Source organism: Diabrotica virgifera, chromosome 10, assembly GCF_917563875.1.
Source record: "Diabrotica virgifera virgifera chromosome 10, PGI_DIABVI_V3a".
Taxonomy (NCBI): Eukaryota; Metazoa; Arthropoda; class Insecta; order Coleoptera; family Chrysomelidae; genus Diabrotica; species Diabrotica virgifera.
The window spans coordinates 58289251-58316783 of NC_065452.1; the positions used below are offsets into that span (position 1 = coordinate 58289251).

The window sequence follows — 27533 nt, forward strand, 5'->3', positions numbered from 1 at the left end:
GAACAAATTGTGACTATTTCCTGCGTAGGATCTGGCGGCCATTTTTATTTATAAACAATTTAATGTCGAAAAACGGCATTTTTTCCGATTTTTTTCAAATCAATGGAAAACAGTGCACCTTCTGGTTACATTAGAACAAAAATCTTCGAGAGCATAGAAAAACCTTTAAAATGACGTATTACGAAGGTTGATACACTTATTTATTGTTAATATAATTGAGAAAAAAGGTCTAAATTTCAAAAAAATTAATTTTGCAATAACTATTGTAAAAATTAGTGTACAACTTTGAATTTTTTGTCAAATGAGGGTTAATTAGTGCTTAACATGTGACAAAAATTTCAAAGCGATTCATTTAATTGTTTATATTTTATTCAAATTGTTTATCCCAGAGAGCTTTTTTTTGCAATAACATAAGTCAGAAAAACAGAATGTTAGAACCACTCTGCAGGTGTCAAATGTAAGAGCATAAGCTAAACTTTCAAACCTGTTTAAAAAATGTTAATAAAGAGTGCACTTATTAGTAATAAATAATTATGAAAAATTCTCGTTAATTTTTCCTTATAAACAATTTGAACAACTTTCTTGTTATGGCCGCTACAAACATTTTTTTTGCACATTCTAAAATATGGCATTTTTATACGAACTTAGGAAAAAATAAGTTAGCCTAGGTCAATTAGGGCCAAAGTTAGCAACATTTTTTTAAAAATCCACAGCTAATTTGTTTATGATAAATAAGAATCGAAAATAGCGCTCTTCCACTTTTAAAGACACGAAGTATTCAGAAAAAATTTTGGATTTATTTGCTCTTTAAGGGAGTCGTCAATAAAGCTTCAAAAATGAAGTAGAAGCATAAAATCCGTGCGACCTAAAATTGAAATATCAACTTCAAAATCCTACAATTTTTTGTAACTTGGGAACCAACCAATGGATTTTAATGTTTTTTTTAATTTGTATGTACTTTTAGCGTACTTTACAAATATGGAGTCTGTTGATTTATAAATTATTTAATAAACAATTTAATTTGTTTAAAAAATTTAAAAAAAAAAAAAATTTTTACCGTATTTTAGGTGAACAACTACAATGTTATGTATGTAATAATTGATAAAAAATTGTAATAAATATATTATTACTACACTCACCGGCACAAAATTCGGCCACCCAAAATTTTTGATTAAGTTTAATAGTTTATAACTTTATTATTTGTGCTCCGATTTTTAAGATTCTTGCACCAATTTGTAGATACATATATTGATATCGTTTCGTATTTTTCCGGTAACAAAAAAATTTGCTTGCGTGGCATTATACAGGGGTGAATGGAAGCGTTGTATTTTCTACTAACTTTAAAAAATTCTGTGGAAAAACGGAAGGGCTCATTTTGTGTCATAGTCCTGTCATATTATCCCAGAGACATCACTAAAATTTTGTTTTTTGAATTATCCGAATATCTCTTTTCGTGTAAGAGCTGTACCATTTTTTGTAAATAAAAACACTGATTGACTCATAAAATAGAGGTTGGATTGATAAGATTAGAATGGCCCGCATGCAGCCCAGATCTCAATCCTGTTAAGCATTTATGGGATGAATTAAAAAGAGCTATTCGCCGTTATCCCAGGCCTCCAGAAAATTTGGTACAGTTATGGCCTTGGTAGAGGAATATCGGACTATTCCCCAGGTAATATTATTTTTTATTCATATAAATATAAAATCTAAGACATAACAATGATTTGATAAACAATGAATCAAAAAAATTACGGCAACTGTAAGCAAACTTATACAGTAAAAGTCACACTTTTATAGAAATTTTTCTTCTATTATAATAATATATACAGAGAGGGCTAAATTATGGAATAAATTCATTTTCTCTAAAATCGACGACTTTGAAGAAAAATCCCGAAACAGGTCGATTTTTATTTTTAAATTACAATTTTTTTGGCATATATTTTATACTAGTGTCGTCATCCATCTGAGCTTGATGACGTAATCGATGATTTTTTTAAATGGGAATAGGGGTCATGTGACACCTCATTTGAAAGGGTGTTCAATTGTCTATTCAGTAATATAAACAATTATATCCTTATTTATACAGGGTGACCAAAATAATAATTTTTGGATTAAATTAATTGACGCAAAAAGAAGAATGTATGTAATTTATTTAACTCAAAATACATTGTACTGCTGCCAGTAAATAAAAAAAATTATTTCACAAATAAACATTTCTTTTCGCTTAAATCAAATCACAGACAACCTCTTTGCAGTTTTAACATTTAATTTGAGCGAAAATCAATGTTTATTTGCCAACTAAACATTTTTTTCAATTTTCTGACAGCGACAGAAAGTATTTTGAGATAAATAAACTGTATACATTCTTCTTTTTTCGTCAATTAATTTAATTCAAAAATTATTTTTTTGGCTACCCTGTATAAATAATGATATTAATGTTTATATTACTGAATAGAGAATTGAACACCCTTTCAAATGGGGTGTCACACGACCCCTATTCCTATTTAAAAAAATCATAGATTACGTCATCACGCTCTGGTGGATGACGTCACTAGTATGAAATATATGCCAAAACATTGTAATTTAAAAATAAAAATCGACCTGTTTCGGGATTTGTTCACAATCCTCCATTTTAGAGAAAATAAATTTTTTCCATAATTTAGCCCCTCCCTGTATATATTATAATATATTCATAACAATTTTTTATCAATTATTATATACATAACATTACTTGGTAGTAGTGCACCTAAAACACGGTAAAAAATTAAATAAATTGTTTTTTTTTTTTTGTTTAAATAAATTAAATTGGTTATTATAATTTATATCAACTGACTCCATACTTGTAAAGTACGCTAAAAGTACATACAAATTAAAAAAAACATTAAAATCCATTGGTTGGTTCCCAAGATACAAGAAGCTGTAGGATTTTGAAGTTAATATTTCAATTTTAGGTCGCATGGATTTACATACTTCATTTCTAAAGCTTTATTGACGACTTCCTTGAAAAACAAATAGAGCAAAACAATTTTTATGAATACTTCATGTCTTTAAAAGTGAAAAAGCGCTATTTTCGATCCTTATTTTTTATAAACAAATTAGCTGTAAATTTTTAAAAAAATGTTGCTAACTTCGGCCCTAATTGACCTAGGCTAAATTATTTTTTTTTAAGTTCGTGTAAAAATACCATCTTGTAGAATACGTAAAAAAAATGTTTGTGCCGACCATAACAAAAAAGCTATTCAAATTGTTTATAAGGAAAAATTGACGAGACTTTTGCATAATTATTTATTACTAATAAATGCACTTTTTATTAACTTTTTTTAAACAAGTTTGAAAGTTTAGCTTATGATCTTTTATTTGCCACCTGCAGAATGGTTCTAACATTCTGTTTTTCTGACTTATTTTATTGCAAAAAAAAGCTCTCTGGGAAAAACAATTTGAATAAAATATAAACAATTGAATAAATCGCTTCGAAATTTTTGTCACATATTACGCACTACAGAACCCTCATTTGACAAAAATTTCAAAGCTGTACACTAATTTTTACAATAGTTATTGCAAAATTAATTTTTTTGCAATTTAGACCTTTTTTCTCAATTATATTAACAATAAATAAGTTTATCAATCTGTGTAATACGTCATTTTAAAGATTTTTCCATGCTCACGAATATGTTTGTACTAATGTAACCACAAGGTACACTGTTTTCCATTGATTTGAGAAAAAACGGAAAAAATGCCGTTTTTCGACATTAAATTGTTTATAAATAAAAATGGCCGCCAGATCCTACGCAGGAAATAGTTACAATTTGTTCTCATATGTATTACCTGTCGAAAAAACGCTTCAGTACCCTGGCTGCTCGAGTGTCACGAACAGGGTATATTTTTGCCTTATTACCCTGGCCTACACTTACCTGCTTCATAATCATTTCGTATATTCTGATGTTAAATCAAGAGACTGAATTTTTCTATGCCAAGCTTGGTGTAGGTGAAATCTACAACCATGTATTTCAGTGTTCAGACACATTTGAATGATTGCATTATGTACCTATAGCCTTTTCACAATCTACAAAAATTTTACTAGGATTGATTGGTGGGAGGGGCGATCAAAAATCTTCAAAAATTGCGTTACGTAATACTTGAACGCCCCCAAACTCAATTTTGAGAGCTTTAAAAATTTCTGATTTTAATAAATAAAAAAATTGTTGTAAGTTTCTGTTTTTTGTTTGGCAGTAAACAGTATATCTAATACAGATATAATGCCCATATACATAATGACCATTATAATGCCCATTACTTAACCCAAGACTAGTGAATAATTGCAAATAATATGTGGTACAGTAAGAAATGTACCATACATAAGAGAGGGGCAACATTACGAAATAAATTCATTTTCTCTAAAATGGCCGATTTTGGAGAAAAATGTCGAAACAGGTCGATTTTTATTTTTAAATTACAATTTTTTGGCCTATATTTCATACTAGTGACTTCATCCATCTGAACGTGATCACGTAGTCGATAATTTTTTAAATGGGAATAGGGGTCGCGTGGTAGCTCATTTGAGAGGGTGTTTAATTCTCTATTCAGTAATATAAACATTAACATATTTATTTGTACAGGGTGGCCAAAAAATAATTCTTGGATTAAATTAATTGACACAAAAAAAAAGAATGTATTTAATTTATTTGACTCAAAATACATTATATTGCTGCCAAAAAATAGAAAAAAATGTTTATTTGGCAAATAAACATTGCTTTTCGCTTAAATTAAATGTTCGAATTGCCTAGAGGCAGGTGAGAGGTTGTTTGAGATTTAATTTAAGTGAAAAGAAATGTTTATTTGTGAAATAAACAATTTTTTCTACTTGCTACTCTGACAGCAGTACAATGCAATTTTAGTTAAATAAAGTACATACCTACATTCTTCTTTCTGCGTCAATTAATTCAATTCAAAAATTATTTTTTTGGTCACCCTGTATAAATAATGATTACATTATTGAACAGAGAATTATTTTATCTTTCAAATGAGCTACCAAACGTGACTAGTATGAAATATATGCCACAAAATTTTAATTTAAAAATAAAAACCGACCTGTTTCGGAATTTTTTCCAAAATCGTCCATTTTAGAGAAAATGAATTTATTCCATAATTTTTACCCTATCTGTATAAAGTTCAATGTGGCTAAAAGTCTTATATTTGTTTCACAACTAAATACAATTATCTTACTTTTGACACAGTTTATAAAGAGAAAATGTTCCCCCTTGGTTGTTTTTTGAGCACAGCTCTTCACAAATTCTTGAACCTCATCAATATTGGAAGGAGGTTGACCAGGCATCATTTTTTGTCGATAAATATATAAATATATTTTCTTATGTAACAGTACATCAGTACAGACATCAATCGTAGTAATTGTTTCAGTCAAATTACCTGCAAGCTCTTGGCGTATAATTTTTGCTGGTTTTTCAGTTAGATTCTCTTCAGATTTACGTTTACAAGAGTTAGAAACAATTTTTAGATATATCTTCTGACGATCTGGTTCATGATTATGTTGTAGGCTACTTCGAGATATTGTAAAATTTGCACCAATAGTAAACAATTTCGCACTACAAGTTGTTTTATTACACCTCCAGAACACTTCTTCACTTCTTAAAACTTTCATTTTATAAAAAATTAAATTTTCAAATACCAATAAAGGTTTACCGCAATTACTTTCTATTAAACATGCCATTTTTGTCAAAATTCCAATTGTGACTAAAAATAAAATACTATAATCAATTAACTAATTATTATTATAGGTACCTACTGTAATTTTATAGTAGATAAATAATTCTCTGCATGCCTTTTAGTAAAATCTACCTGAAAAAACCATTTCGGCTTTGGTGAGGAAAATACCTGTGGGATTATAACATACCCTTCCAAACGCAGGTAAAAAATTATTTTGGTGAGGAAAATACACCCGCCGATTATCGTAATGCCTCCTCTACATATCAGCAGACGCGTCCGCGGATGACATCCCCGTATGCATCCGCAGATGTGTAGATGGGGTAATTTGGTCGTCTGTTGGTGGTCTGTTGTTTATTTTTAAGGCATGCGGTTGTTGTCGGTTTTCCAAGAACGGATCAAAAGGTTTGCGCGGACGCGTCTGCTGATGTGTAGAGGAGGCACTTTCTTACATCGGCAGATGCATCCGCAGATGCATCCGCAGACGCGTCTGCTGATATGTAGAGGAGGCATAAGATCTTACAAAAACATGTTAACAAATTTTTGTTAAAATTGTTCCCAACTCCTCAAATTTAATTCTCAAAGCCATGATGGCCTTATCAATAGACCTTCTCTGATGGAAGAACAACGAGTCATATTGAGACATAATGGAATGTAGAAGTTATGGAGACGCAAACATAGACTCAGAATATTGCCAAGTGATCTTAACATTGAAAGCTACAATTTTAAACGTCAGCTTCAAAGAAAATAAAATAGCCAAGGACGTATTTAGGGGTTGGCGAAAGAGGCGCCCGCCAGGGGCGCAAGAGTGAGGGGGCGCAAAATTAGCGGAAGAAAAACTTTTAGGAAATCCAAGATTTTAATTTTATAAACTAAGCATTTTTCATACTTTCGATGAAAAAATATGATGCCGTATTCTAGCAAAATTAAAAAGATAAGAGACTACATAAATACCGGTACGGTGTCAGTAATATTATAAAAATAAGTGTAATATATAAAGGATTTTAAGCTTCAAAACTTAACTTTGACGATGTCATAAATGAATTCGCATCTATTAAAGCACGCAAAGTGAAATTTTAACAATAATAAAAGATACCAGGTTAATTCAACAAAACTAAATTGACTAAAAATTTAAATTTTAAATCAAAACTTCATGAACTGTTGTAGGCTATTATTTATTATTATATATCAATATGTTTTCGCTTAAAGTAATGTAACATAAGTGCATAGTTATGATAGTTTATGTAAGTATATAAGTACATTTTCTCATGAATGTAACATATTCACAAATTGTTAATCACAATATTACATGTAAAGTAGTAGTGAGTAAAATAATTTTATAAGTAAGTAAAATAAATAATGTTTCAAAAATACCTCCTTTATTGTTATTGTTTTTTGAACCCATAGCCCGATCAGGGAACACAAAATTTTACGAAAACCTCCAAAAAAATAAAGGACGGATGAAAATTTGGGAATAGGCAGTTGAAATTGTCTATTATTATATTAAGAGAAAGTTTACAATTCTACATCCCCTCCATTTTACAAAAATTGGGAAATGCGGGGTGAAAAATATTTTCTCGGGGGTGAAAAAATATAAGTTTAAAATAAGTTCGAAATTGTATAAAATGACTAATTCTACGTAACTTTTGTTGTATGGAGTTTTTTCACTAAGTTAATACTTTTCGAGGTATTTGCGAGTGAATATGTTCATTTTTGACAAAAAAAACATGTTTTTGGACGATTTTTCGCAGATAACTCAAAAAGTAAGTATTTTAGCGAAAAAATATTCTCAGTAAAAATATAGCTTATAAAAAACTGAAAAAAATGGTGTATGCATAAAGTCTGTAGACCTAGCAGAGTTGTAGCTAATGAAAAGTAGGTTCTTCTTCGTCAAATTCCAAATCGAATATTTCAATTTAAAATAACCCAAAAACGGAGCTCTTTTCTGGGAAAATTCATTACAACTTTTTTAAAGTGGTTAAAAAAAGGTTTATTTGTGTTTTCTAAAAAAACTTCTAACATCAAAAGTAAGTGAGTTATGCTTAAAATATTGCTGGTCTTTTTTATTTTTTGCTAAAAAAATCGCAAAAATCACCCACTAATTAGTTTCCCAAATAAAATTAATCGTTACCGCTTCACAAGTTACTTTACTTATGTATTTTTTATAATATTATCTATAAGTTTCATTGGTTCAAAGTACTCATTTTTGAAAAAATTTGGGTATTAAATAAAAAATTTTTTTTTAATTTTGAAAAAAATGGAATTTTTTATGGAATTAACTTAAAAATTATTAGTAATGCCAAAAATCTCAAAGAGTAATAAAATGTTCGTCTTGCTTTTCTGAATATTTTTGATTTTTTCTTTTCTTGCTAGACAAAAATTGGATATGCTATGGCTGTTCAAAATTTGCCTAAACTCGTGATTAGTTACACGTTTACGCCATTTTAACTACAGCTTTTTCAAGAATAAGCACTTTGAACCGAGGAAACTTACAGATCATATAAATAATACATAAGCAAAGTAACTTGTCAAGTGGTAATGATAAAATTTATTTCTGATGCTAATTAGGGGGTGATTTTCGCGATTTTTTTTTACCAAAAAATAAAAGGGACCAACAATATTTTGAGCGTAACTCACTGACTTTTAATGTTAGAAGTTTTTTTAGAAAACAAAAATAAACCTTTTTTTTAACCACTTTCTCCCAAAAAGTTCAAATGAATTTCACATTGAAATATTCGATTTGAAAGTTGACGAAGAAGAACCTACTTTTTATTAGCTACTACTCTGCTTCTAGTGGGTCTACCGACCTCATGCATACACCGGTTTTTTCAATTTTTTATAATCTATATTTTTGCTATGAATATTTATTTCAATAAAATACTTACTTTTTGAGTTATTTCCGAAAAACCGTCCAAAAACATGTTTTATTTTTGTTAAAAATGAACATATTCACTCGCAAATAACTTGAAAATTATTGACTTTGCGAAACAACTCTATAGAACAAAAGTTGTTTTGAATTAGTCATTTTATTCAATTCCGGTCTTATTTTGAATGTATATTCCCCTCCATATATGTAAAATGGAGAGGATGTAGAATTGTAAACTTTTTCTTATATAATAATAGACAATTTCAACTACCTATTCCCAAATTTTCATCCTTCCTTTATTTTTTTTTTAGGTCAGATTGTTCTTTGATCGGGCTACCAGGCCTAATACATTTTTTCTAAAACCGTGTTAAAAATGCAATTTTTAGCACTCCATACGAGCGTTAAAAATGCTACTTTAAGGCACTAGTGCTTTAAAATATTTTTAATGCACTGCAGTTCGTATTGACCGTATAGGCAATTTTGATGTAATGTCAAAAAAATATAAGAATGGAATGTTCAAGTAAAAGTTTTTGTAGATATTGTCCTGGAATTACGTTTGTAGAAAAAATATTGTATGGTATGCGTGTTAAAAAGTACATTTTTAAGGCACTAATGTGAATTGCAGAACTCGCTATCGCTCATTCTGCAAACTTTCACATGCGTGCCTTAAACGTGTACTTTTAACACTTATATCATAAATAACTATTAAAGTAGTAGTTGTAGTAATTTGCCTACAACTATTTAAAAATTGTTACATTACAGTCCTGTGAATTGTGGGTGCAATTAATGGGAGTCTCGTTTTTTGTGGGAAGGGGGGGAGCATTTAATTTCGCCAAGGACGCACGAATAGCAAGATACGTCCCTGAAAATAGAAAGAAATGGAATCTGGAAAAACTGTGAGATGCAAGAGATGTAGAACAGCATTCGGAAAGCGTCACCAAGAGGCTAAGGAAGGAAAATTTAAATAAAGAAGATCAGAAAGATATAGACCCCCGCTGGACCACAATAAAGGAAGATATTGGAGCAGCAACAAAAGCTGAAATAGGACCAGAAACATACAGCCTAAAAATCTTTGGTGTGACGATGAATGCAAGAATCAAGAATGTATCATAGGAAAAAAATGAAGCCTAAAGAAAAATTAGGACCCGACGAACTAGAAAAACTGTAGAGAATTACGTGATAAAGAGAAGAGAAGAAAAGGGGATGCACAAAAAAAATAAATGAAACCACTTATATAAGAAACATTAATATATAGAAATCCTCAATAGAGAAAAAGAATTCAGAGCATTCTCTAAGAAATTTAACAACAACAAAAAATAGTCAAGGCAACTACAAACTAATGCAGAAGTCTTAATGGTGACCTGTTTAACCTGGGTATCATATTTAAACCCCGTGTGAGATGCGGGCTGCCCAAGTAGAATTCACCCACAGTATCTCCTGACTTGATCGTAAAAGGCGACTAATAGGAGCAGCATTCCGCTATCCTCTTCCTTGAAATCCTGTCGACACCTAACCCTCAACGACCAAACCCCGATACCCACCTCCAACTCACCCCGCGTGAGATTGGAGTCCTTTTGTCCGTGGGTGAGTGGCAAGGGCCGTCTGGGCGTGGGGGAAGCGGGGCATGTATATGTCGCGCAACCTATTAAACTGCGTTCAGAACGTCCAAACCAGACACGAACTCCTAAAGGGGATGACTTGTCTCCAGAGTCCTGAAAAACAACCAGTCTAAAGGAAGAATACCTTAAACAAAAAATTACCTGGTCCTCCAGTTTGGGGGTTGAGACGTCAGGTTGGTTCCCTGTCACTTGTAAAAAACCGCATTTACCAAAAAGCCTAAAAGTTGCCTCGGAGCTTCGGATGGATTAAACAGACAACGACAACAGCTACGAAAATGGACAATGAACATTGGCACTTGGAATGTACAGAGCATTAGCGGAAAGGTGGAAGAAGTGATCCAAGAAATTACCAAATTGAGCATGGACATAGTTATCTTGACTGAAACAAAGAAGAAAATATGTGGTACAGAGATATTGAAGAACTATGTACATATATATAGTGGGGTTGAGAAACATCAGCGAGCAAAAAGAGGTATATCCGTAATGATACATAAAAAACATCAACGCAAATAACAGATTTTGAAGCCGTAGATGAAAATATCATAAGAATCATCATGGCAATTAACCAAAAACCTGTCACTATTCTCGGTATATATGCAGTCTCTGATGATCAGCCTTATGCTGTTAAAGACGAATTCTTTGAGAAAATCAATGACGAAATTACTAAAATTGGAAGTACTAGGGAAGTGATCATAGCAGATCTGAATAGTAGAGTCGGACAGAAGGTAAACAACAAAGTGGTAGGTCCACATGGAGAAATAACCCAAAATGACAATGGTGAAAGTTTAATTCAAATATGCGAAAACCATCAGCTAAAAATAACAAACGGGTTTTTTAAACACAAGGAGATACACAAATATACATGGATTCAAGTAACCAGAAATTTAAAATCGATCATAGATTACGTGATTACAAAACAAAATACAACGTTACAAGTAATGGATATATAGCGGTACGCTTTAATTACTATTTTTGCTTATTTTATTTTCTTAATTTTTAATACAATTCTGTTCAGAACCTTCGAGCTGAACACATGTAATTAAGAAGCAGTTTGTCTAATTATTATCTTATCATATTGTAATTAGTATAAATCTATCGTTATCAAGAAACCGAAAAACAATAGCCAAAAAAATTGTTAGTGTTTAATGCTAAAATAATTATCCAGTAAGTAATTTCTACATATCTAATTACTACGTTTATCAACATAAATATACCTAAATATAAAGAAAATAGGCCAGTATATTATCAAAATATGTCGGAATGTTTTAAAAATTCCTAGCTATAACTAGTGGAAAACCATGAGTTACCAACACGATAACCAGGAACAATCTACTAGTTTTCCATGCAATGAGGACATAAATCCATCAATTAGAAGAAACAGCTTAGCACGAACTCCTCCACCTGTAAGAACTCAAAAAGACAGTTCCAATCCACTAGATGAACAGCAGAAAATAGTCAAAACATGCAACAACGATCTACAATCACATTTATCAAATTTTCAAATAGATAAACCGCAAGAACATCCAGATGCAGATGCAGCAAAAAGTGATGGTGAATGGGTAGCAGTCCACCACAATAAACGTCAACGCAATGACGACAGTCCCGATTTGAAAAAAACCAAACAAGCTACACTCAATGATTATTGGCTGAGTAAAACTATTCATACATCTAACAGATACGAGTTACTTGAAGATGATGCATTTCGTGAAGAAGTTGTAACGTTGGAAGACCGAAGAGAGGAACAGCCACCACCCATATTTATACAAAATGTTGAGGTATCAAACCACTACAGGATTTACTACAGCAGAAAACTCCAGGTAAATATACTTTAAAATGTCTTGCTAACAATCAAATTAAAGTTCAAGCTGATTCATCAAAAACCTACTCAATAATCGTAAAATCTCTATCAGAAAAAAATACTCAGTACCATACATACCAACTAAAACAAAACCGAGGATTCCGAGTTGTTATACGTCATATCCATCCTTCAACAGATCCAGAAGATATTAAAAAAGCATTGCTGGAGCACGGGCATACTGCACTGAATATCTCTAATATTAAGCAAAGAGGCACAAAGAAAGATCTGCCACTATTTAATATAGAACTGGCTATTCACAGCAATAATAAAGATGTATATGAGATCACGAAATTACTCAACACTATTGTCACAGTCGAGGCACCGCATCCGAAGAGGGAACTACCCCAATGTCAAAGATGTCAACATTTTGGCCACACACACAATTATTGCCACAGGAGTCCGCGATGCGTAAAATGCGTAGGAGATCACCTATCGTCTAAATGTCCAAAAGAAAAGAATATAAAAGATGTCCAATGTGTAAATTGTCGAGAAAATCATCCTGCAAGCTACAAGGGATGTTCTGTATACAAAGAACTGCAAAAGAAAAAATTTCCATCGCTTCGAGAAAAAAACGCAAGTCAACCACTTCGTGTTGCACATTCGTCAATCACTCAACCAAATATCAGTCATGCGAACATTGCTGCAGGAAAAGATAATAAAAATACAACTGACACAAATGAGACTACTCATGAAATAGAAACAGTAATTCCCCAACATATACAAAACAATTTAGAACTTGTGGTACATAAACTAATGGAAAGAATGGATAAGATGTTTGATCTAATAATGTCTCTGATATCTAAGCTTAACCTTCAACACTAAACTTAAGATGTGCTGTTGGAATGCCAATGGCTAATCATTTTCACGAAGTAAAAGCTTTTATTTATTCTCATAATCTAGATGTTATGTTTATTTCCGAAGCACACATGACTATTAAGAGTTATTTTAATATTCCCAAATATTCAACCTATGTAACTCAACATCCTTTAGGAAAGGCCCATGGAGGTACGGCAATTATTATAAGAAATAATATTAAGCATCATGAAATAAACAAAATTAGCAGAGTTAACATTCAAGCCACATCAGTGTCGGTAGAAGATTCACAAGGCTCGATTATTTTGTCTGCTGTTTACTGTCCACCGAATAAAATAATTAAAGCTGATCATTTTACTGAATACTTTGAGATACTCGGACACCGTTTCATTGCTGCTGGAGATTACAATGCCAAACATCACAAATGGAGCTCCAGAATCATAACCTCACGAGGGCGAGAATTATTAAAAAGTATTAATGTGAATCATTTAACTCCTCTCTCTACTGGACAGCCTACTTATTGGCCCACTGATAGACAAAAAATTCCTGTTCTTATTGATTTCGCTATATTAAAAGGAATAACACACACCCATATCCAAATTTCTCCTTCTTTTGACCTATCATCGGATCATTCCCCTTTCTTCATAGACCTACTAAGCCAAATTCACAATTGTCCTAAACTTCTAACACTGTGTAATAAAAGAACAAACTGGGATAGGTATAGAGACGAAATAAAATCATCCATTAACCTAAACTTGCCTCTTAATAGTGACAGGGACATAGAAAATGCAGTCACTCACTTAACTACAGTTATTCAGCAAGCTGCTTGGTCGTCCACTCCAGAAATTACCTACACAACTCCGAGTCGTATCCTGCTCACATAAATACACTTATACTGGAAAAAAAGAAAACTAAGAAAGAGGTGGCAGCTCACTAGGCACCCAGAAGATAAAACAAATTTTAATAGAGCTTGCAGATTACTCAGAAGAAACTTGATCCAACATAAAGACAATGGAATCAACAATTATTTAAAGAACCTCTCACCTTCAGATGATACAAATTATTCTCTGTGGAAACTAACAAAAAAACTTAAAGACAACGAACAAATGAATATGCCAATCAGGAAACCAAATGGTACATGGGCTAAAACTGACAAAGATAAAGCTTATACTTTCGCAAATCATTTATGCGAGGTATTTCAACCGCATCAGAGGGAAGTCTCAGCTGAAGAAGAAGAAGATATTCATGAAGTCATAAACGCACCATATCAAATGGCTCTGCCTATTAAAATTTTCAAGAAATCTGAAGTAGAAGAAGTAATTGATAATCTGGAGAATAAGAAGTCACCTGGGTATGATATAATATCTAGTTTGGTACTAAAAAATCTACCCAACGAAGGTGTAAGCTTAATTACTTATATATTTAATTCAATATTAAAAACAGGTTACTTTCCACTCCAATGGAAAGTAGCTCAAATTGTTCTAATCCCAAAACCTAATAAGGATCACGCGGAAGTATCTTCATATCGTCCAATAAGCTTGTTGCCTATTATATCCAAAGTGTTCGAGCGGCTTTTCCTGAGAAGACTAGAGCCTACATTAGACAGCAACAATGTTTTACCTAATTATCAGTTTGGCTTTAGGAAACAACATGGTACCATCGAGCAAATTCATAGGGTAGTAAAAACTATCAGAAATTCGCTCGAAAACAAAAATTACTGTACAGCTGCATTCCTAGATGTCTTTCACAGGCATTCGATAAAGTTTGGCATGTAGGTCTTATCTCCAAGATTAAATCCATATTTCCTTATCCCGTAAGTTCACTATTAAGATCCTATCTGACAGATAGATTTTTTCAAGTCAAAAGAGGAGGGGAAATTACTAACCTGTTTCCAATATGTTCTGGAGTTCCACAAGGAAGCATATTAGGACCAACACTCTACTTAATATACACATCGGATTTTCCAACCACCATTAATACAACAATTGCTACATATGCGGATGACACAGTTATAATGGCTTCAAATCCTATAGCAACAGAAGCATCCGAGGTATTGCAAAATCATCTGACTAAACTAGAGAGCTGGCTTAAATTGTGGCGAGTACAAGTCAACAGTTTAAAATCCACACAAATAACATTTACTTTAAAAAAAGGTGTCGCGCCTCCGGTTTCTATAAATAACACTCCACTACCAGTCAATACCGCCGTAAAATACCTGGGAATTCATTTAGATAGTAAACTTAATTGGGGCACCCACATCTGGAAGAAACGTCTTCAACTCGGCCTAATCTACAGGAAAATGTATTGGTACATGAGTAGGAAATCAAATCTTAGCCTGGAGAACAAAATTATGATTTATAAATGTATTTTAAAACCGGTGTGGCTATATGCAGCACAAATATGGGGAACAGCAAGTAATACCAACATTCAAAAACTTCAAAGGTTCCAATCAAAAGTGTTGCGCCAGATCTGCAATGCCCCTTGGTATGTTACGAACCAGAGATTGCACCACGACCTACAGCTACCAACAGTTAGCGAAGCAATATCTGCTGTAAATTCTAGATATAAGACCAGACTATCCAGCCATCCAAGTCCACTCGCCACGGACCTGCTCAACATTTCTCATGAAAGACGATTAAAAAGACCTGACCCTTTGGACCTCTAGTACATCTGGACATCAGAGCAACAACAGAGTGCAGTGTCATAGCGCAGTGAAATAATCATGTTTTAGTTTTAGTGATTTTTTAAACTTCTTTCGTATTTTTATTCATGTTCCTTAGACTTTTAATAATCATATTTTTATTGTCTGAACTGTCCACTATACTAAATTTTATCTATGTATTATGTTCCAAGTAATTGTTATGTCTTATTTTAAAATTATAATGTTATATGTCTTACTGGGTGCTCGCCACTGGGCGGCTTCCATCTGTGTTATTTTTCAATAATTATATGTATTGCTTATTGTTTGTGATTAGACAGATTGCAATAAACGTTGGATTTAAAAAAAAAAAAAAATTTAATACCTTTCCTCAAAGCGAAATAATATGGGTCATATAAATTAACATGTAAAATACAAACCAGATGCTAAGAGGGACACAGTTTTACAAAACGGAATGTATCCTTAACCATAAATTAATTACCTTATCAGACCTTATGTCAATAACTCACAATTGGACATGCATTTCGAAAACGTAAAACTGCAGAAATGTTTCAACCTTTAAACGCCAGATCTAAGTGATTTATTGACCATCTGGTCAGATGGTAAAACACAAACAGATTAGCGTCTGTGGTTTCTTTTCAGCCACTCAGTCAGTCGGTCACAACACCCGAGAGACATCGGCCGCTCGCTGGGCCGAAAACATTAACAACCCTCTTACGCGATGTATAAGCAAAACACTTTTTGTTACCCAAATAAATAAATATATTACTGTTGGTTGTTATAATTATTTTTTATTAATTCCGTGAACTCACACCTACCGGAATATTGGTGACCCCGAGAACATTTAAAACGCCGCGAAAATTTAACAAATTAGTGCTAATAATATACTTTTGCCGGTTTTTTAAATAGAGTGAGCATCGAAAATGACGGACAGTACCAGTGCCAACAACAGTGCTTCAGTGCTTCAGGATAACAGTGCTTCAGTTGATCGGATTTCAGTTAAAATCCCACCGTTTTGGCCCAACGATCCTGAAATTTGGTTCCTGCAAGTGGAAAATCAATTTACACTGGCAAACATAACAAGTGACGCCACAAAATTTAACTACATAGTTGCTAATCTCGAAACAGTGTACATATCAGAAGTTAGGGACATCATTGTGTCACCACCAGCTACAGAGAGGTACGTAAAATTAAAGTCAGAGTTAATTAAGAGACTTAGTGCATCACAGCAACAAAAAATTAAAAGACTACTTGAGCATGAAGAACTGGCCGATCGAAGACCTTTCCAGTTCTTACGACATTTACAGTCTTTAGCAGGCACAATGGTACCAGACAATATTGTAAGGTCTCTGTGGTTAGGTAGACTGCCATCGTCTACACAGGCTATTCTAGCTACTCAAGCTAAAGCTAGTTTGGACGCAGTTGCCGAGCTAGCTGACACAATATCTGAAGCTATAGCTCCTAGGGCCCAAATTTCAGAAGCTTTTAACGCTCTTGAAAGTACCATTGATAAATTGACAGCCGAATTAGCTGACATGAAAATCCAGCTAGCTAACTTGTCACAGGCTCAAGCACAAACAAACACATACCGTCGCAACCGCAGCAACTCAAGAGGCAGACCATATCCTAGAGACAGTAGCTACAGTAGGGAACATAATGGTGACATATTATGTTGGTATCACTACCGTTTTGGTGACCAGGCTCAAAAGTGCTCTCCTCCGTGCAAGCATCAGGAAAACATCGCGGGCAGTCGGTAAGTGCGGCATCCGATCGAAGCCCAAAGTCTCGCCGCCTTTACGTAACAGACTATGATACTAAAAAACAATTTTTAATCGACACCGGTGCCGATCTGTGCGTTTTCCCGCGAAAATATGTACGGGGAGCACGCGAAAAGACTTCATACGAACTATACGCGGCTAATGACACTAAAATCGCGACATAGGGTTATGTGAACTTGATATTAAACATCGGACTACGGCGTGATTTTACGTGGCGATTCGTAGTGGCGGACATTTTAAAGCCCATTATCGGAGCTGATTTTCTTTCTCATTTCGCTTTCCTAATGGACATTGCTAACCAGTGCTTAGTAGACAGTACGACAACCCTTCGAAAAAAGGGACTCGTTAAATAGTGTTTCGATGGCAGCGTAAAGACAATCGCGGAAGTGTCGCGTTACCATGAACTGCTGCTACGATTTCCGGAAATCACGCGACCCGCCGGTATCGTGAAAGACATTCAGCATCAAACCAAGCACCACATCGATACAACACCAGGTCCACCCGTTTTTTCGAAGCCGCGACAATTAGCACCTGACAAACTGCAATGGGCTAAAGAAGAGTTCGAAAATCTTCTACGACTAGGCATCATAAGACCATCAAAAAGTAACTGGTCTACTCCACTGCACATGGTCCCGAAGAAAGGTGAGGAATGGAGACCCTGCGGAGATTATCGACGTCTAAACCCAAGAACAGTTCCAGATCGATATCCAATTCCGCACATCGAAGATTTCGGTCAGTCGCTAGCTGGTAAGACAATTTGCTCTACAATAGATTTAGTGAGAGCATACAACCAGATACCAGTAGCCACCGAAGACATACCAAAGACCGCCGTTACCACACCATTTGGGCTGTACGAGTACTTATATATGCCTTTTGGTTTACGAAACGCAGGACAGACATTCCAGCGTTTCATAGACGAGATCTTACGTGGTCTAGATTTCGCCTACGCCTACATCGATGACATTCTCATTGCGTCAGAAACCGAAGAGCATCATATTTCGCATTTGGAAGAAATTTTCAAAAGGCTCAAGCAGTTTGGCGTTGTGATAAATCCAGCAAAGTGTCAATTTGGCAAAAACGAGATTACCTTTTTGGGATACACAGTATCAGACGGAGGACTCACACCTCCACAAGAAAAAGTAGCAGCTGTACAAAATTTCACTCAGCCGAAAACAGTAAAAGACCTACGCAGATTTCTAGGTATGTTAAACTTCTACCGAAGGTTCATACCCAATGCAGCTGAGCTACAAGCACCATTACATGATGCCCTAAAAGGTAATGTCAAAGGAAAAGCACCAATCGAATGGACACCATAGCGAATCCAAGCCTTTGACGACTGCAAAAACAGTTTAGCTAACGCTGCTTTACTGAGCCACCCTGTAAACGATGTTGATATCTCCATCACTTGTGCTTCTGATTTTTGTGCGGGAGCTGTACTACAACAAAAAACGGATACAGGTATGAAACCTTTAGCTTTCTTTTCTAAGAAATTCTCACCTAGCGAAAAGAAATATAGTGCATACGACAAAGAACTATTAGCTATATATTTAGCCATAAAACACTTCAGACATATGATTGAAGGCAAGGACATAACGATATACACACACCAGAAACCAATCACCTTCGCTTTTACTCAGAAGCTAGATAAATGTAGTCCTAGACAGTTTAGATATTTAGACTATATAGGACAGTTTTGCACTAACATTCAGCACATTTCTGGATTAACAAATATTGTGGCAGACGCACTATCTCGAGTCGATAGCATCAAGAAAGATATCGACATCATGGACTTAGCTCTCGCACAAGAAACTGATCCAGAACTGCAAACTTTTTTAAGTGAGAAAACATCACTTCAAATGAAGAAAATACGCTTTTCCGAACAAAACGTGAGTTTGTACTGTGACATATCAACATCTACAGCCAGACCATTTGTACCAAAACCACTTCGAATGGCAATTTTTCGCACCATGCATAACCTAGCACATCCCGGAATCAACAGTTCTGTGAAGATGATCACACAGCGATATGTTTGGCCATCCATTAAATCAGATGTGAGGAAATGGACTCGAACGTGTCTACAGTGCCAAAGATCGAAAATATCACGCCACATTGTTTCACCTACTGGAAGTTTTCTACCACCTTCCAGCCGATTCGAACATGTCCACATAGACATTATAGTGATGCCGGTTTCAGAAGGAAACAGATACTGTCTAACATGCGTCGACCGTTTCACACGTTGGCCCGAAGCTTTCCCGATGCCTAATCAAGAAGCCTCGTTTCGGCACTCCCAAGCGCATCACAACAGATCAAGGCCGACAATTCGAATCGCATCTTTTCAAATCAATCTGCAAATTAACTACCCATTTAAGGACAACCACCTATCATCCGCAAGCAAATGGTATGGTAGAAAGGTTTCACCGACAGTTAAAATCAGCAATTCGATGTCATGAAAACATCCGATGGACCGAAAGCCTACCTTCAGTGTTACTGATCATACGAGCAGAGTGGAGAGAAGATTTAGGTACTTCAGCCGCCGAACTCGTGTACGGAGAGCCATTGTGTTTGCCAGGTGAACTATTGTTATCGTCGCAAAGAAACACCGACGACAGTGCTCACATATACCTAAAAACGCTTCGAAACCATTTCGAAAACCTCCTTCCTACGCAACCGTCGCATCATGGATCCAAAAGCACCCTCATTTTCAAAGACATGAAAACCACCTCTCACGTTTTCATCCGCCGTGATACAATCAAAAGCAGCTTAGAAAACCCATATCACGGTCCTTTTTCTGTAGTCAAACGAGGTGACAAGACTTTTGTCGTCCGTGTAAATGGAAAAGAAACAACAATTTCCATAGACAGATTGAAGCCACCGTACGAGCTTCACTAAAGTACCCATCACGAACCAGAAGAAATGATAGTATTCAGCGAAACAAACAGCAGACCGAAGCGAAAAGCAAGATTTAGCGGAAGTTATCAAGAAAGTGTCGATTAACAGTGAATTCAGTGATTTTTCTTTCTCCTCGTATAAAAAACATTGCGTGGTTTTATTTCCTGTTATTTTCAATTTTCATCATATGTATATTATGTATTATCTATCGTCTTATACATCTCGAACGGGGGTGTATAGCGGTACGCTTTAATTACTATTTTTGCTTATTTTATTTTCTTAATTTTTAATAACTTTTCTCAAAACGAAATAATATGGGTCATATAAATTCACATGTAAAATACAAACCAGATGCTAAGAGGGATACAGTTTTACAAAACGGAATGTATCCTTAACCATAAATTAATTACCTTATCAGACCTTATGTCAATAACTCACAATTGGACATGCATTTCGAAAACGTAAAACTGCAGAAATGTTTCAACCTTTAAACGCTAGATCTAAGTGATTTATTGCCCATCTGGTCAGATGGTAAAACACAAACAGATTAGCGTCTGTGGTTTCTTTTCAGCCACTCAGTCAGTCGGTCACAACTCCCGAGAGACATCGGCCGCTCGCTGGGCCGAAAACAATAACAACCCTCTTACGCGATGTATAAGCAAAACACTTTTTGTTACCCAAATAAATAAATACATCACTGTTCGTTGTTATACTTATTTTTTTATTAATTCCGTCAACTCACACCTACCGGAATAGATACAAGAGTATATAGAGGAGTATCATGTAATTCGGATCACTTTATGGTAAAGTCCGAAATAGTTTTTCCGTTTAGATCCAAGAAAACAAAAGAACCACCTGAAGTCACAGAAATTTTTAACACAACAAATCACAACCTGGACAGCTTACAACATGAAAGTACGAGAACACTATATCCATGAAGAGTAAATGAAAAATTAGAAGATATAATCCAAAATGTATCCGTGGAAGAAGTGTACAAAAATATAATAGACAGTATGTAAACAGTCGTAAAGGAAGCGCTTGGTTTAAAATCCGAACGCCACAGTAAAAAGCTATAGTGGACCGAAGACATACAAAACCTATTAATGGAGAAAAAGAAAGCGTACGCACGGTGGCTAAGTAGTAAATATCAAATAGACAAAGACAAATATTTGGACCTACGAAGAACAACAAGAAGAGCAGTAACAGCAGCAAAAAAAGAAATGTCGGATAGGAAATGCCAAGAAATCAACACTTACATAGGCGGAAGGAAGTCTTCAGAGACATGGAAATTTTTAAACAAAATAAAGAACACACAAAGAAATACTACTTATATTCATTTAATATCAACAGATGGAAAGAATACTACGAGAGGTTGCTAACAGAAAGTAGAGCCGAATATACCACACAATCACCAACAGAAGTATTCGTTGAAGGCGAAGAGATAGTAGTGGGAGTTGATATGGTGAAGAAAGCTGTAAATGAATTAAAAAATGGTAGAGCTCTAGGGCCAGAAAATATTCCTGCCGAATTAATAAAATGTGGCACAGATCTTTCAAGCACTTACTTGGTGTATGAACAAATATATAAATCACATCACCCAGTTTATGGAAAGTAGCTTATATTTCTTCAATTCATAAAAAAGGAAATAAGTTGGATTGCTCAAATTACAGAGGAATATCGGTAAATAGTACACTAAACCGGGTGTACGGGCGCATTCTTACAAATCTCATTGAGAGGGAGTATAGGGAACAAGAAGAAGAAGGAAGGCTGGTTTCCGCGCTGGAAGGACTTGCACAGATAATGTCTTCTGCCTAAACCAATTAATTGAAAAAAAAATCAGCAACCAATCAAGAGACCCATATCATGTTTGTTGGCGTCCGTAAAGCATACGACAGCGTTCCTGTGACTAAATTGTGGAAATCACTACAAGAAACTAACATCAGCTACATTCTAGTCAAAGCCTTAAAAAATCTATATGAAAATTCTACATCACAAGTAAAAATTGGCAACACACTATCTAAAAAGTTCATCGTTAACAAGGGTCTGCGCCAGGGCTGCTGTATTTCACCAACTTTGTTCAAGATATATGTTGCAAAAGCACTAAACCAGTGGAAACGTAAATGCCACGGTATGGGTATAGACCTCGGAGAGGTTTGTTTCTATACCTTACAATTTGCTGATGACCAAGTCATCATAGCTAATGATAAAGACGACTTACAGTATATGGCAAGAAAACTAAAGGAGGAATATGAACAGTGGGGCTTGGAAATTAATGTGGAAAAAACTAAATACCTACCTATAGGAGCTGAGTTATCCAATATCGAACTAGAGGATAATGAACAAATCACATCCTGTAGTGAATACACGTACCTGGGAGTAATCTTCGATAGAACGGGAAATGACGATGAGGAAATAAAGGAAAGGGTAACACAAGCTAGAAGAAAAGTTGGCTGCCTAAATGGAATACTTTGGATCTCTGAAATAGGAATATAGCGAAAATACAATATCTATGAAACACTTATTAAAAGCAGCCTACTTTACGGAGCAGAAACTTGGAGAATAACCGAGAACAACAGGAAAAAATTAGAAGCTGTAGAAATGGATGTGTTTAGAAGATCGTTAGGTATATCCCGTAGGGATAGAGTTCGAAATGAAGAAGTAAGACGACGAATTGGAATAGATGGTTACTTAACAACAGACATTGATAGGAAACAGTTGATTTGGTATGGTCATGTTTAAAGAATGGAAAACACAAGATTGCCCAAAAAGATCATGCAGTGGGTACCACCAAACCGCAAAAAACGAGGAAGACCCAAAAAGACATGGAAAGAAGGGGTAACCAAAGCTATGAGTACAAGGGATCTTAGAGATGGCCAATGGGATGATAGAAGGGCGTGGAAGTTAGGCATCGGACAACGTCGAAAGACGTTCTAAAACCGATACATACATACATCATATTTAATAAACATTAACAGTTTTTTATTCCCTATAAGGAGGCTGTTAATAATACTATAAAAGAACATTACCACTGGTGTATATACATTCAAAACCAAACAATCTTCATCTTCATTTAAATCTGAAAGCATAATATGCTTTTCTCCGGGATATTGTTGCGGGCAGACTCTGTTATTGCTTGTTGTATTCAGTATTCCTTCCCACGGTCCATGAGGCTTGGGGGCCTGGAAGCAAAAGCAGATTATTTATTTAGAAAATAATGATATATTTACTTTAATTACTACAGATTATTATCACACTAATCGGTTAGTAATTAGAATAAAAGAAAGTTTACTTTAGTTTTGGACCAGTTAACAGCGAAACTACAGGGTAACATTCCATGGTGCTTAATGTATGCTGATGATGTCGTGTTAGTAGGAAATAGTGAAAGAGACTTAGAACATAAACTGGAACAGTGGACACGAGCTCTGGAGGAAAAAGGTTTAAAACTTAGTAAGGCAAAGACAGAGTATTTGGAATGTTCATTTAAAGATGGAGTCACTACAAATAAAATGGTATCTTTGGATGGTGAACTGATTGTAAAAAGCAATAGTTTTAAGTACCTGGGATCGGTATTACAGAGTAATGGAGAAATAGATGGAGATGCATGCAGTAGAATTAGGGCTGGATGAATGAAGTGGAAGGAAGCGAGTGGTGTGTTGTGTGACAAAAAAGTTCCAATGAAGCTGAAAGGAAAATTCTATAAAACAGCCATAAGACCGGCTATGATGTACGGAACTGAATGTTGAGCAGTGAAAAAGAAAGAGGAACAACGAATGCATGTGGCGGAGATGAGAATGCTTAGATGGATGAGTGGAGTGACAAGAAAGGTTAAAATTAAAAATGAGGATATTAGGGGAAGTTCAGGTGTGGCACCAATTGATGCCAAAATAAGAAAGCATAGGTTGAGATGGTTTGGTCATGTTCAACGTCGAGACGTTAATCATCCAATAGAAGAGTAGCTGAAGTGCAGATTCCTGGAAGGAGTAGGAGAGGAAGACCAAAGAAGACGTGGGGGAGACGATTAGGCAGGACATGTTGGTAAAGGGGATTAATATTAATATGACCCAGGATAGAATTGTGTGGAGAAATGCAATTAGGGAAGCGGACCCCGCATAGGGATAAGCAAAGAGAATGATGAATTAGAATAAAAGAAAAATGTATCGTTGCTATACAGAATTGGAAGGTCTACAAAATCAACACAGAGCAAATACATGACAAATCGGCAAAGATAAGGATAAAAAATCCATAGGAAGAAGAAGAATTTTCTGGCTGAGAAACTTAAGACAGTGGTATAGGTGCAGCTCAGTAAATATTTTCAGAGCAGTCGCCAATAAGGTATGGATAGCTGTAATGATAGCCAACCTTCGATAGGAGAAGGAACTACAAGAAGAAGAAGGCAAAGATAGTGGTATCCTATTCCTAAGCTGAATTCTTTTCCTATGGTCCTTAATTATTACATAATATTAACTTCTTTTCACATTTACGTCCTTTATTTTTTTCTGATGCCCTTTTCTCTTCTTTTTCTCCAGATGTACTACGGTGGAATGGATAAATGGAATTAAGAAGATATAAACGACAATAATAAATGACGATTATAAGTATGTAATTTTTTTTCGTTCTTAATTCTGTGTTTTACCTCTATGTTAGTGACATTTTCTGTCTAGGATATACAAAAAATGCGTCGGTACACCCACATTTCGCTTCTTCATGAGGATCTCTGTAAGCGTCCAGGTTTCCTTGCCATACAATAAGATATTTACAAATAATACAGTATTTAAATAGTCGTAGTTTTCGGTTGAGACAAATGCTTGCTTAAGAGGAGCTTTTTCATATTGTTATATGCTGCTCTAGCTCGTTCTATTCTCGCCTTATCTTCTGTAGCCTGTTCTCCTTTTTCATTTAAGTTATACGTAAAATTCTACATGTTTTTTATCCATAACTGTAGAGCAGGTTGTTGGTTTTTGCTTATCAGCATCAATTTTCACTTCTTTAAGTTGAGGCTCAAGCCATTGTTCTCATTGTTTGCATTGACTTTTTCGATTGCCTGTTATAATTCATCTCTGCTATTGGCAATAATGCTGGCAAATGTCCTTTTTAGACTTTTTTCACTTCTCTATTTAATCAGGCATATAGGTTTACTTATGTTGTTTTTTTTTAAATCATCCCTATCGTGCATAAAGGTCTCCTAGGATTAGCATTACCTTTTATTTATATATACATATATTACAACTTGCGTCAATTTTTTATAAAATTCATCTGAATTTGCCTATATTCTACATTTTCAGGTGCATATAACACCAGAGCAGAAACAGACGAATCACTCTGCAGCGCTACTGAGTGGATCCACAAAGTGGTTTAAACAGGCGATTTTGCAACGCCACTGATTTTGTAATGGACGCCACAGTGGCGAGGTTCAGCGACAGTGGCCAGCCACTATCGCCAGCCACTGTCGGCAATCCTCGCCACTGTGGCGTCCATTACAAAATCATTGGGGTTACAAAATCGCCTGTTTCAGTTACTTTGTAGATCCAGAGTAGCGCTGCAAAGTGGTTCGTCTGTTTCTGCGCTAAACCTATTTAATTTCTTATTTCTCTGCCATTTGCCTTAAATACTTAGCTTCAAAATTATTAGACAATAATTTTTACCTGAAATCTATTTTTTCCTATAGGAGGTTCTGCATAGGGAATATCTTGAAAAGCGTAGAAATCTTTTCCTTCGGCACTTTGGAGGATATGTCCACGGATTTTGCCTAAATTCTCCAATTCAACTATCAACTCATCATCCTCAAACTCAGTTCCAAAAGATGAATGTACCTAGAAAAAAATAAGAAAATTACATACGACTCCATATAATTTTCATTAATAAACTTATAAATAAAAACTGAACTGACCCCTTTATTTGCAAAGCAGTATAACAAGCAACAAAAAATTACTAGTCTTAAATACATGACTCTTTGTCTTAGCAAAATCGTCCTATATGACTCTATTTTATACACTCAAAAAATAATTATCACGTAATCATAAAATCCAATAAAGATAAGTCTACATAAACATTATTTTTTTAATACACTCTTTTATCGAACAATCAAATAGTTTACAGAACATTATTATCAGTAAATACCTAGGTAACTACTTTGTTATTAAGTATCTTTTAAAGGCTATCTATGAGGCTAGACTTCTAGGCCTGGATCACGCGTACCAAAAAAAAGTTGATCAATAGCAAGCTGAAAATTTGTTAATAGCTTGACGGTGTCTAGTCAGACAAACTTTGATGTATGGGAACACTGGAATAGGGGAAGTTTTAATTGTGGAACAGGTTATAAGTTTCTAACGTCAGACAGAACTTCCAATTGATTTGTTACCCTTTCATTAAACTTTCATGCAAAAATCAGACTGCTATTTACCACCAATATAACTCCTGTCACTTGACATATTCTTCGTGTCGGACTTATTAAAATGCCCAACATATTTGTCGAACAAACATTTTTACATTTATTATATATAAAGTTTGCTATTGAATAAATTTAAAAACAACCTGCTAGTTTTCACAATCATAAACTTGTCAAGATGACACGTTCCACAATTAAAACTTCCCCTGTTCCAGTATTCCCATACATCAAAGTTTGTCCGACTAGACACCGTTAAGCTATTAACAAATTTTCAGCTTGCTATTAATCAACTTTTTTTGGTACGCGGGATCCAGTCCTATTCATCAAAGCATTATTATTATTACATATTATAATATATGGAATTTTTCGACTTGAACAGAATGGAAAAATTGTGGAAACAGAACAACAAGATCAAGACCTAAATGAAAACAGAGGAGAAGAGACAATGATGTTAGGAAACCAGCTACAAATACCAAAAAAAGAGGAAGTTGAGGAAATTATTAATAGCAGCCGTAATGGTAAAGCCTCAGGATCGGACTGTATCAATATGGAGCTTATAAAATATGGTGGTGAAGAATTAAAAGATAGATTATACAATTTAATAAAAGACATATGGGACGAAGAAAAAATGCCGGAAGAATGGTACAAAGGACAAATTATCACGATTCATAAAAAAGGAGATCAACAGATGTGTAATAACTACAGAGGACTGACGCTATTAAACACAGCATATAAAATCATGTCCGCCTTAATACAACGAAGACTGACCGAAGCTACCACGAATATCATAGGACACTATCAATGCGGATTTGTTAAAGGAAAGTCTACAACAGATGCCATACATACGGTTAAACAAATTATGGAAAAAGCTCATGGATATAAAATAGAAATTGAACTGCTTTTTATAGATTTTCGACAAGCATTTGATAAAATAAAAAGATCAAAATT

At 34.7% G+C, this 27533-nt stretch overlaps 1 protein-coding gene across 1 annotated transcript in view; it reads right to left on the reverse strand.

Annotated features, from left to right (window-relative positions):
* Window positions 1-26274, reverse strand: part of LOC126878700 (para-nitrobenzyl esterase-like) — a 63382-nt gene extending 37108 nt beyond the window's left edge. The window contains exons 1-3 of the mRNA XM_050641562.1: window positions 26088-26274; window positions 25843-26010; window positions 23227-23379 (exon numbers count right to left, since the gene is read on the reverse strand). Coding sequence (XP_050497519.1) covers window positions 23227-23379; window positions 25843-26010; window positions 26088-26144 — 378 coding nt within the window. The 5' untranslated portion in view covers window positions 26145-26274. The remainder of the gene's footprint in view (window positions 1-23226; window positions 23380-25842; window positions 26011-26087) is intronic.
* Between the last annotated feature and the right edge of the window lie 1259 nt (window positions 26275-27533).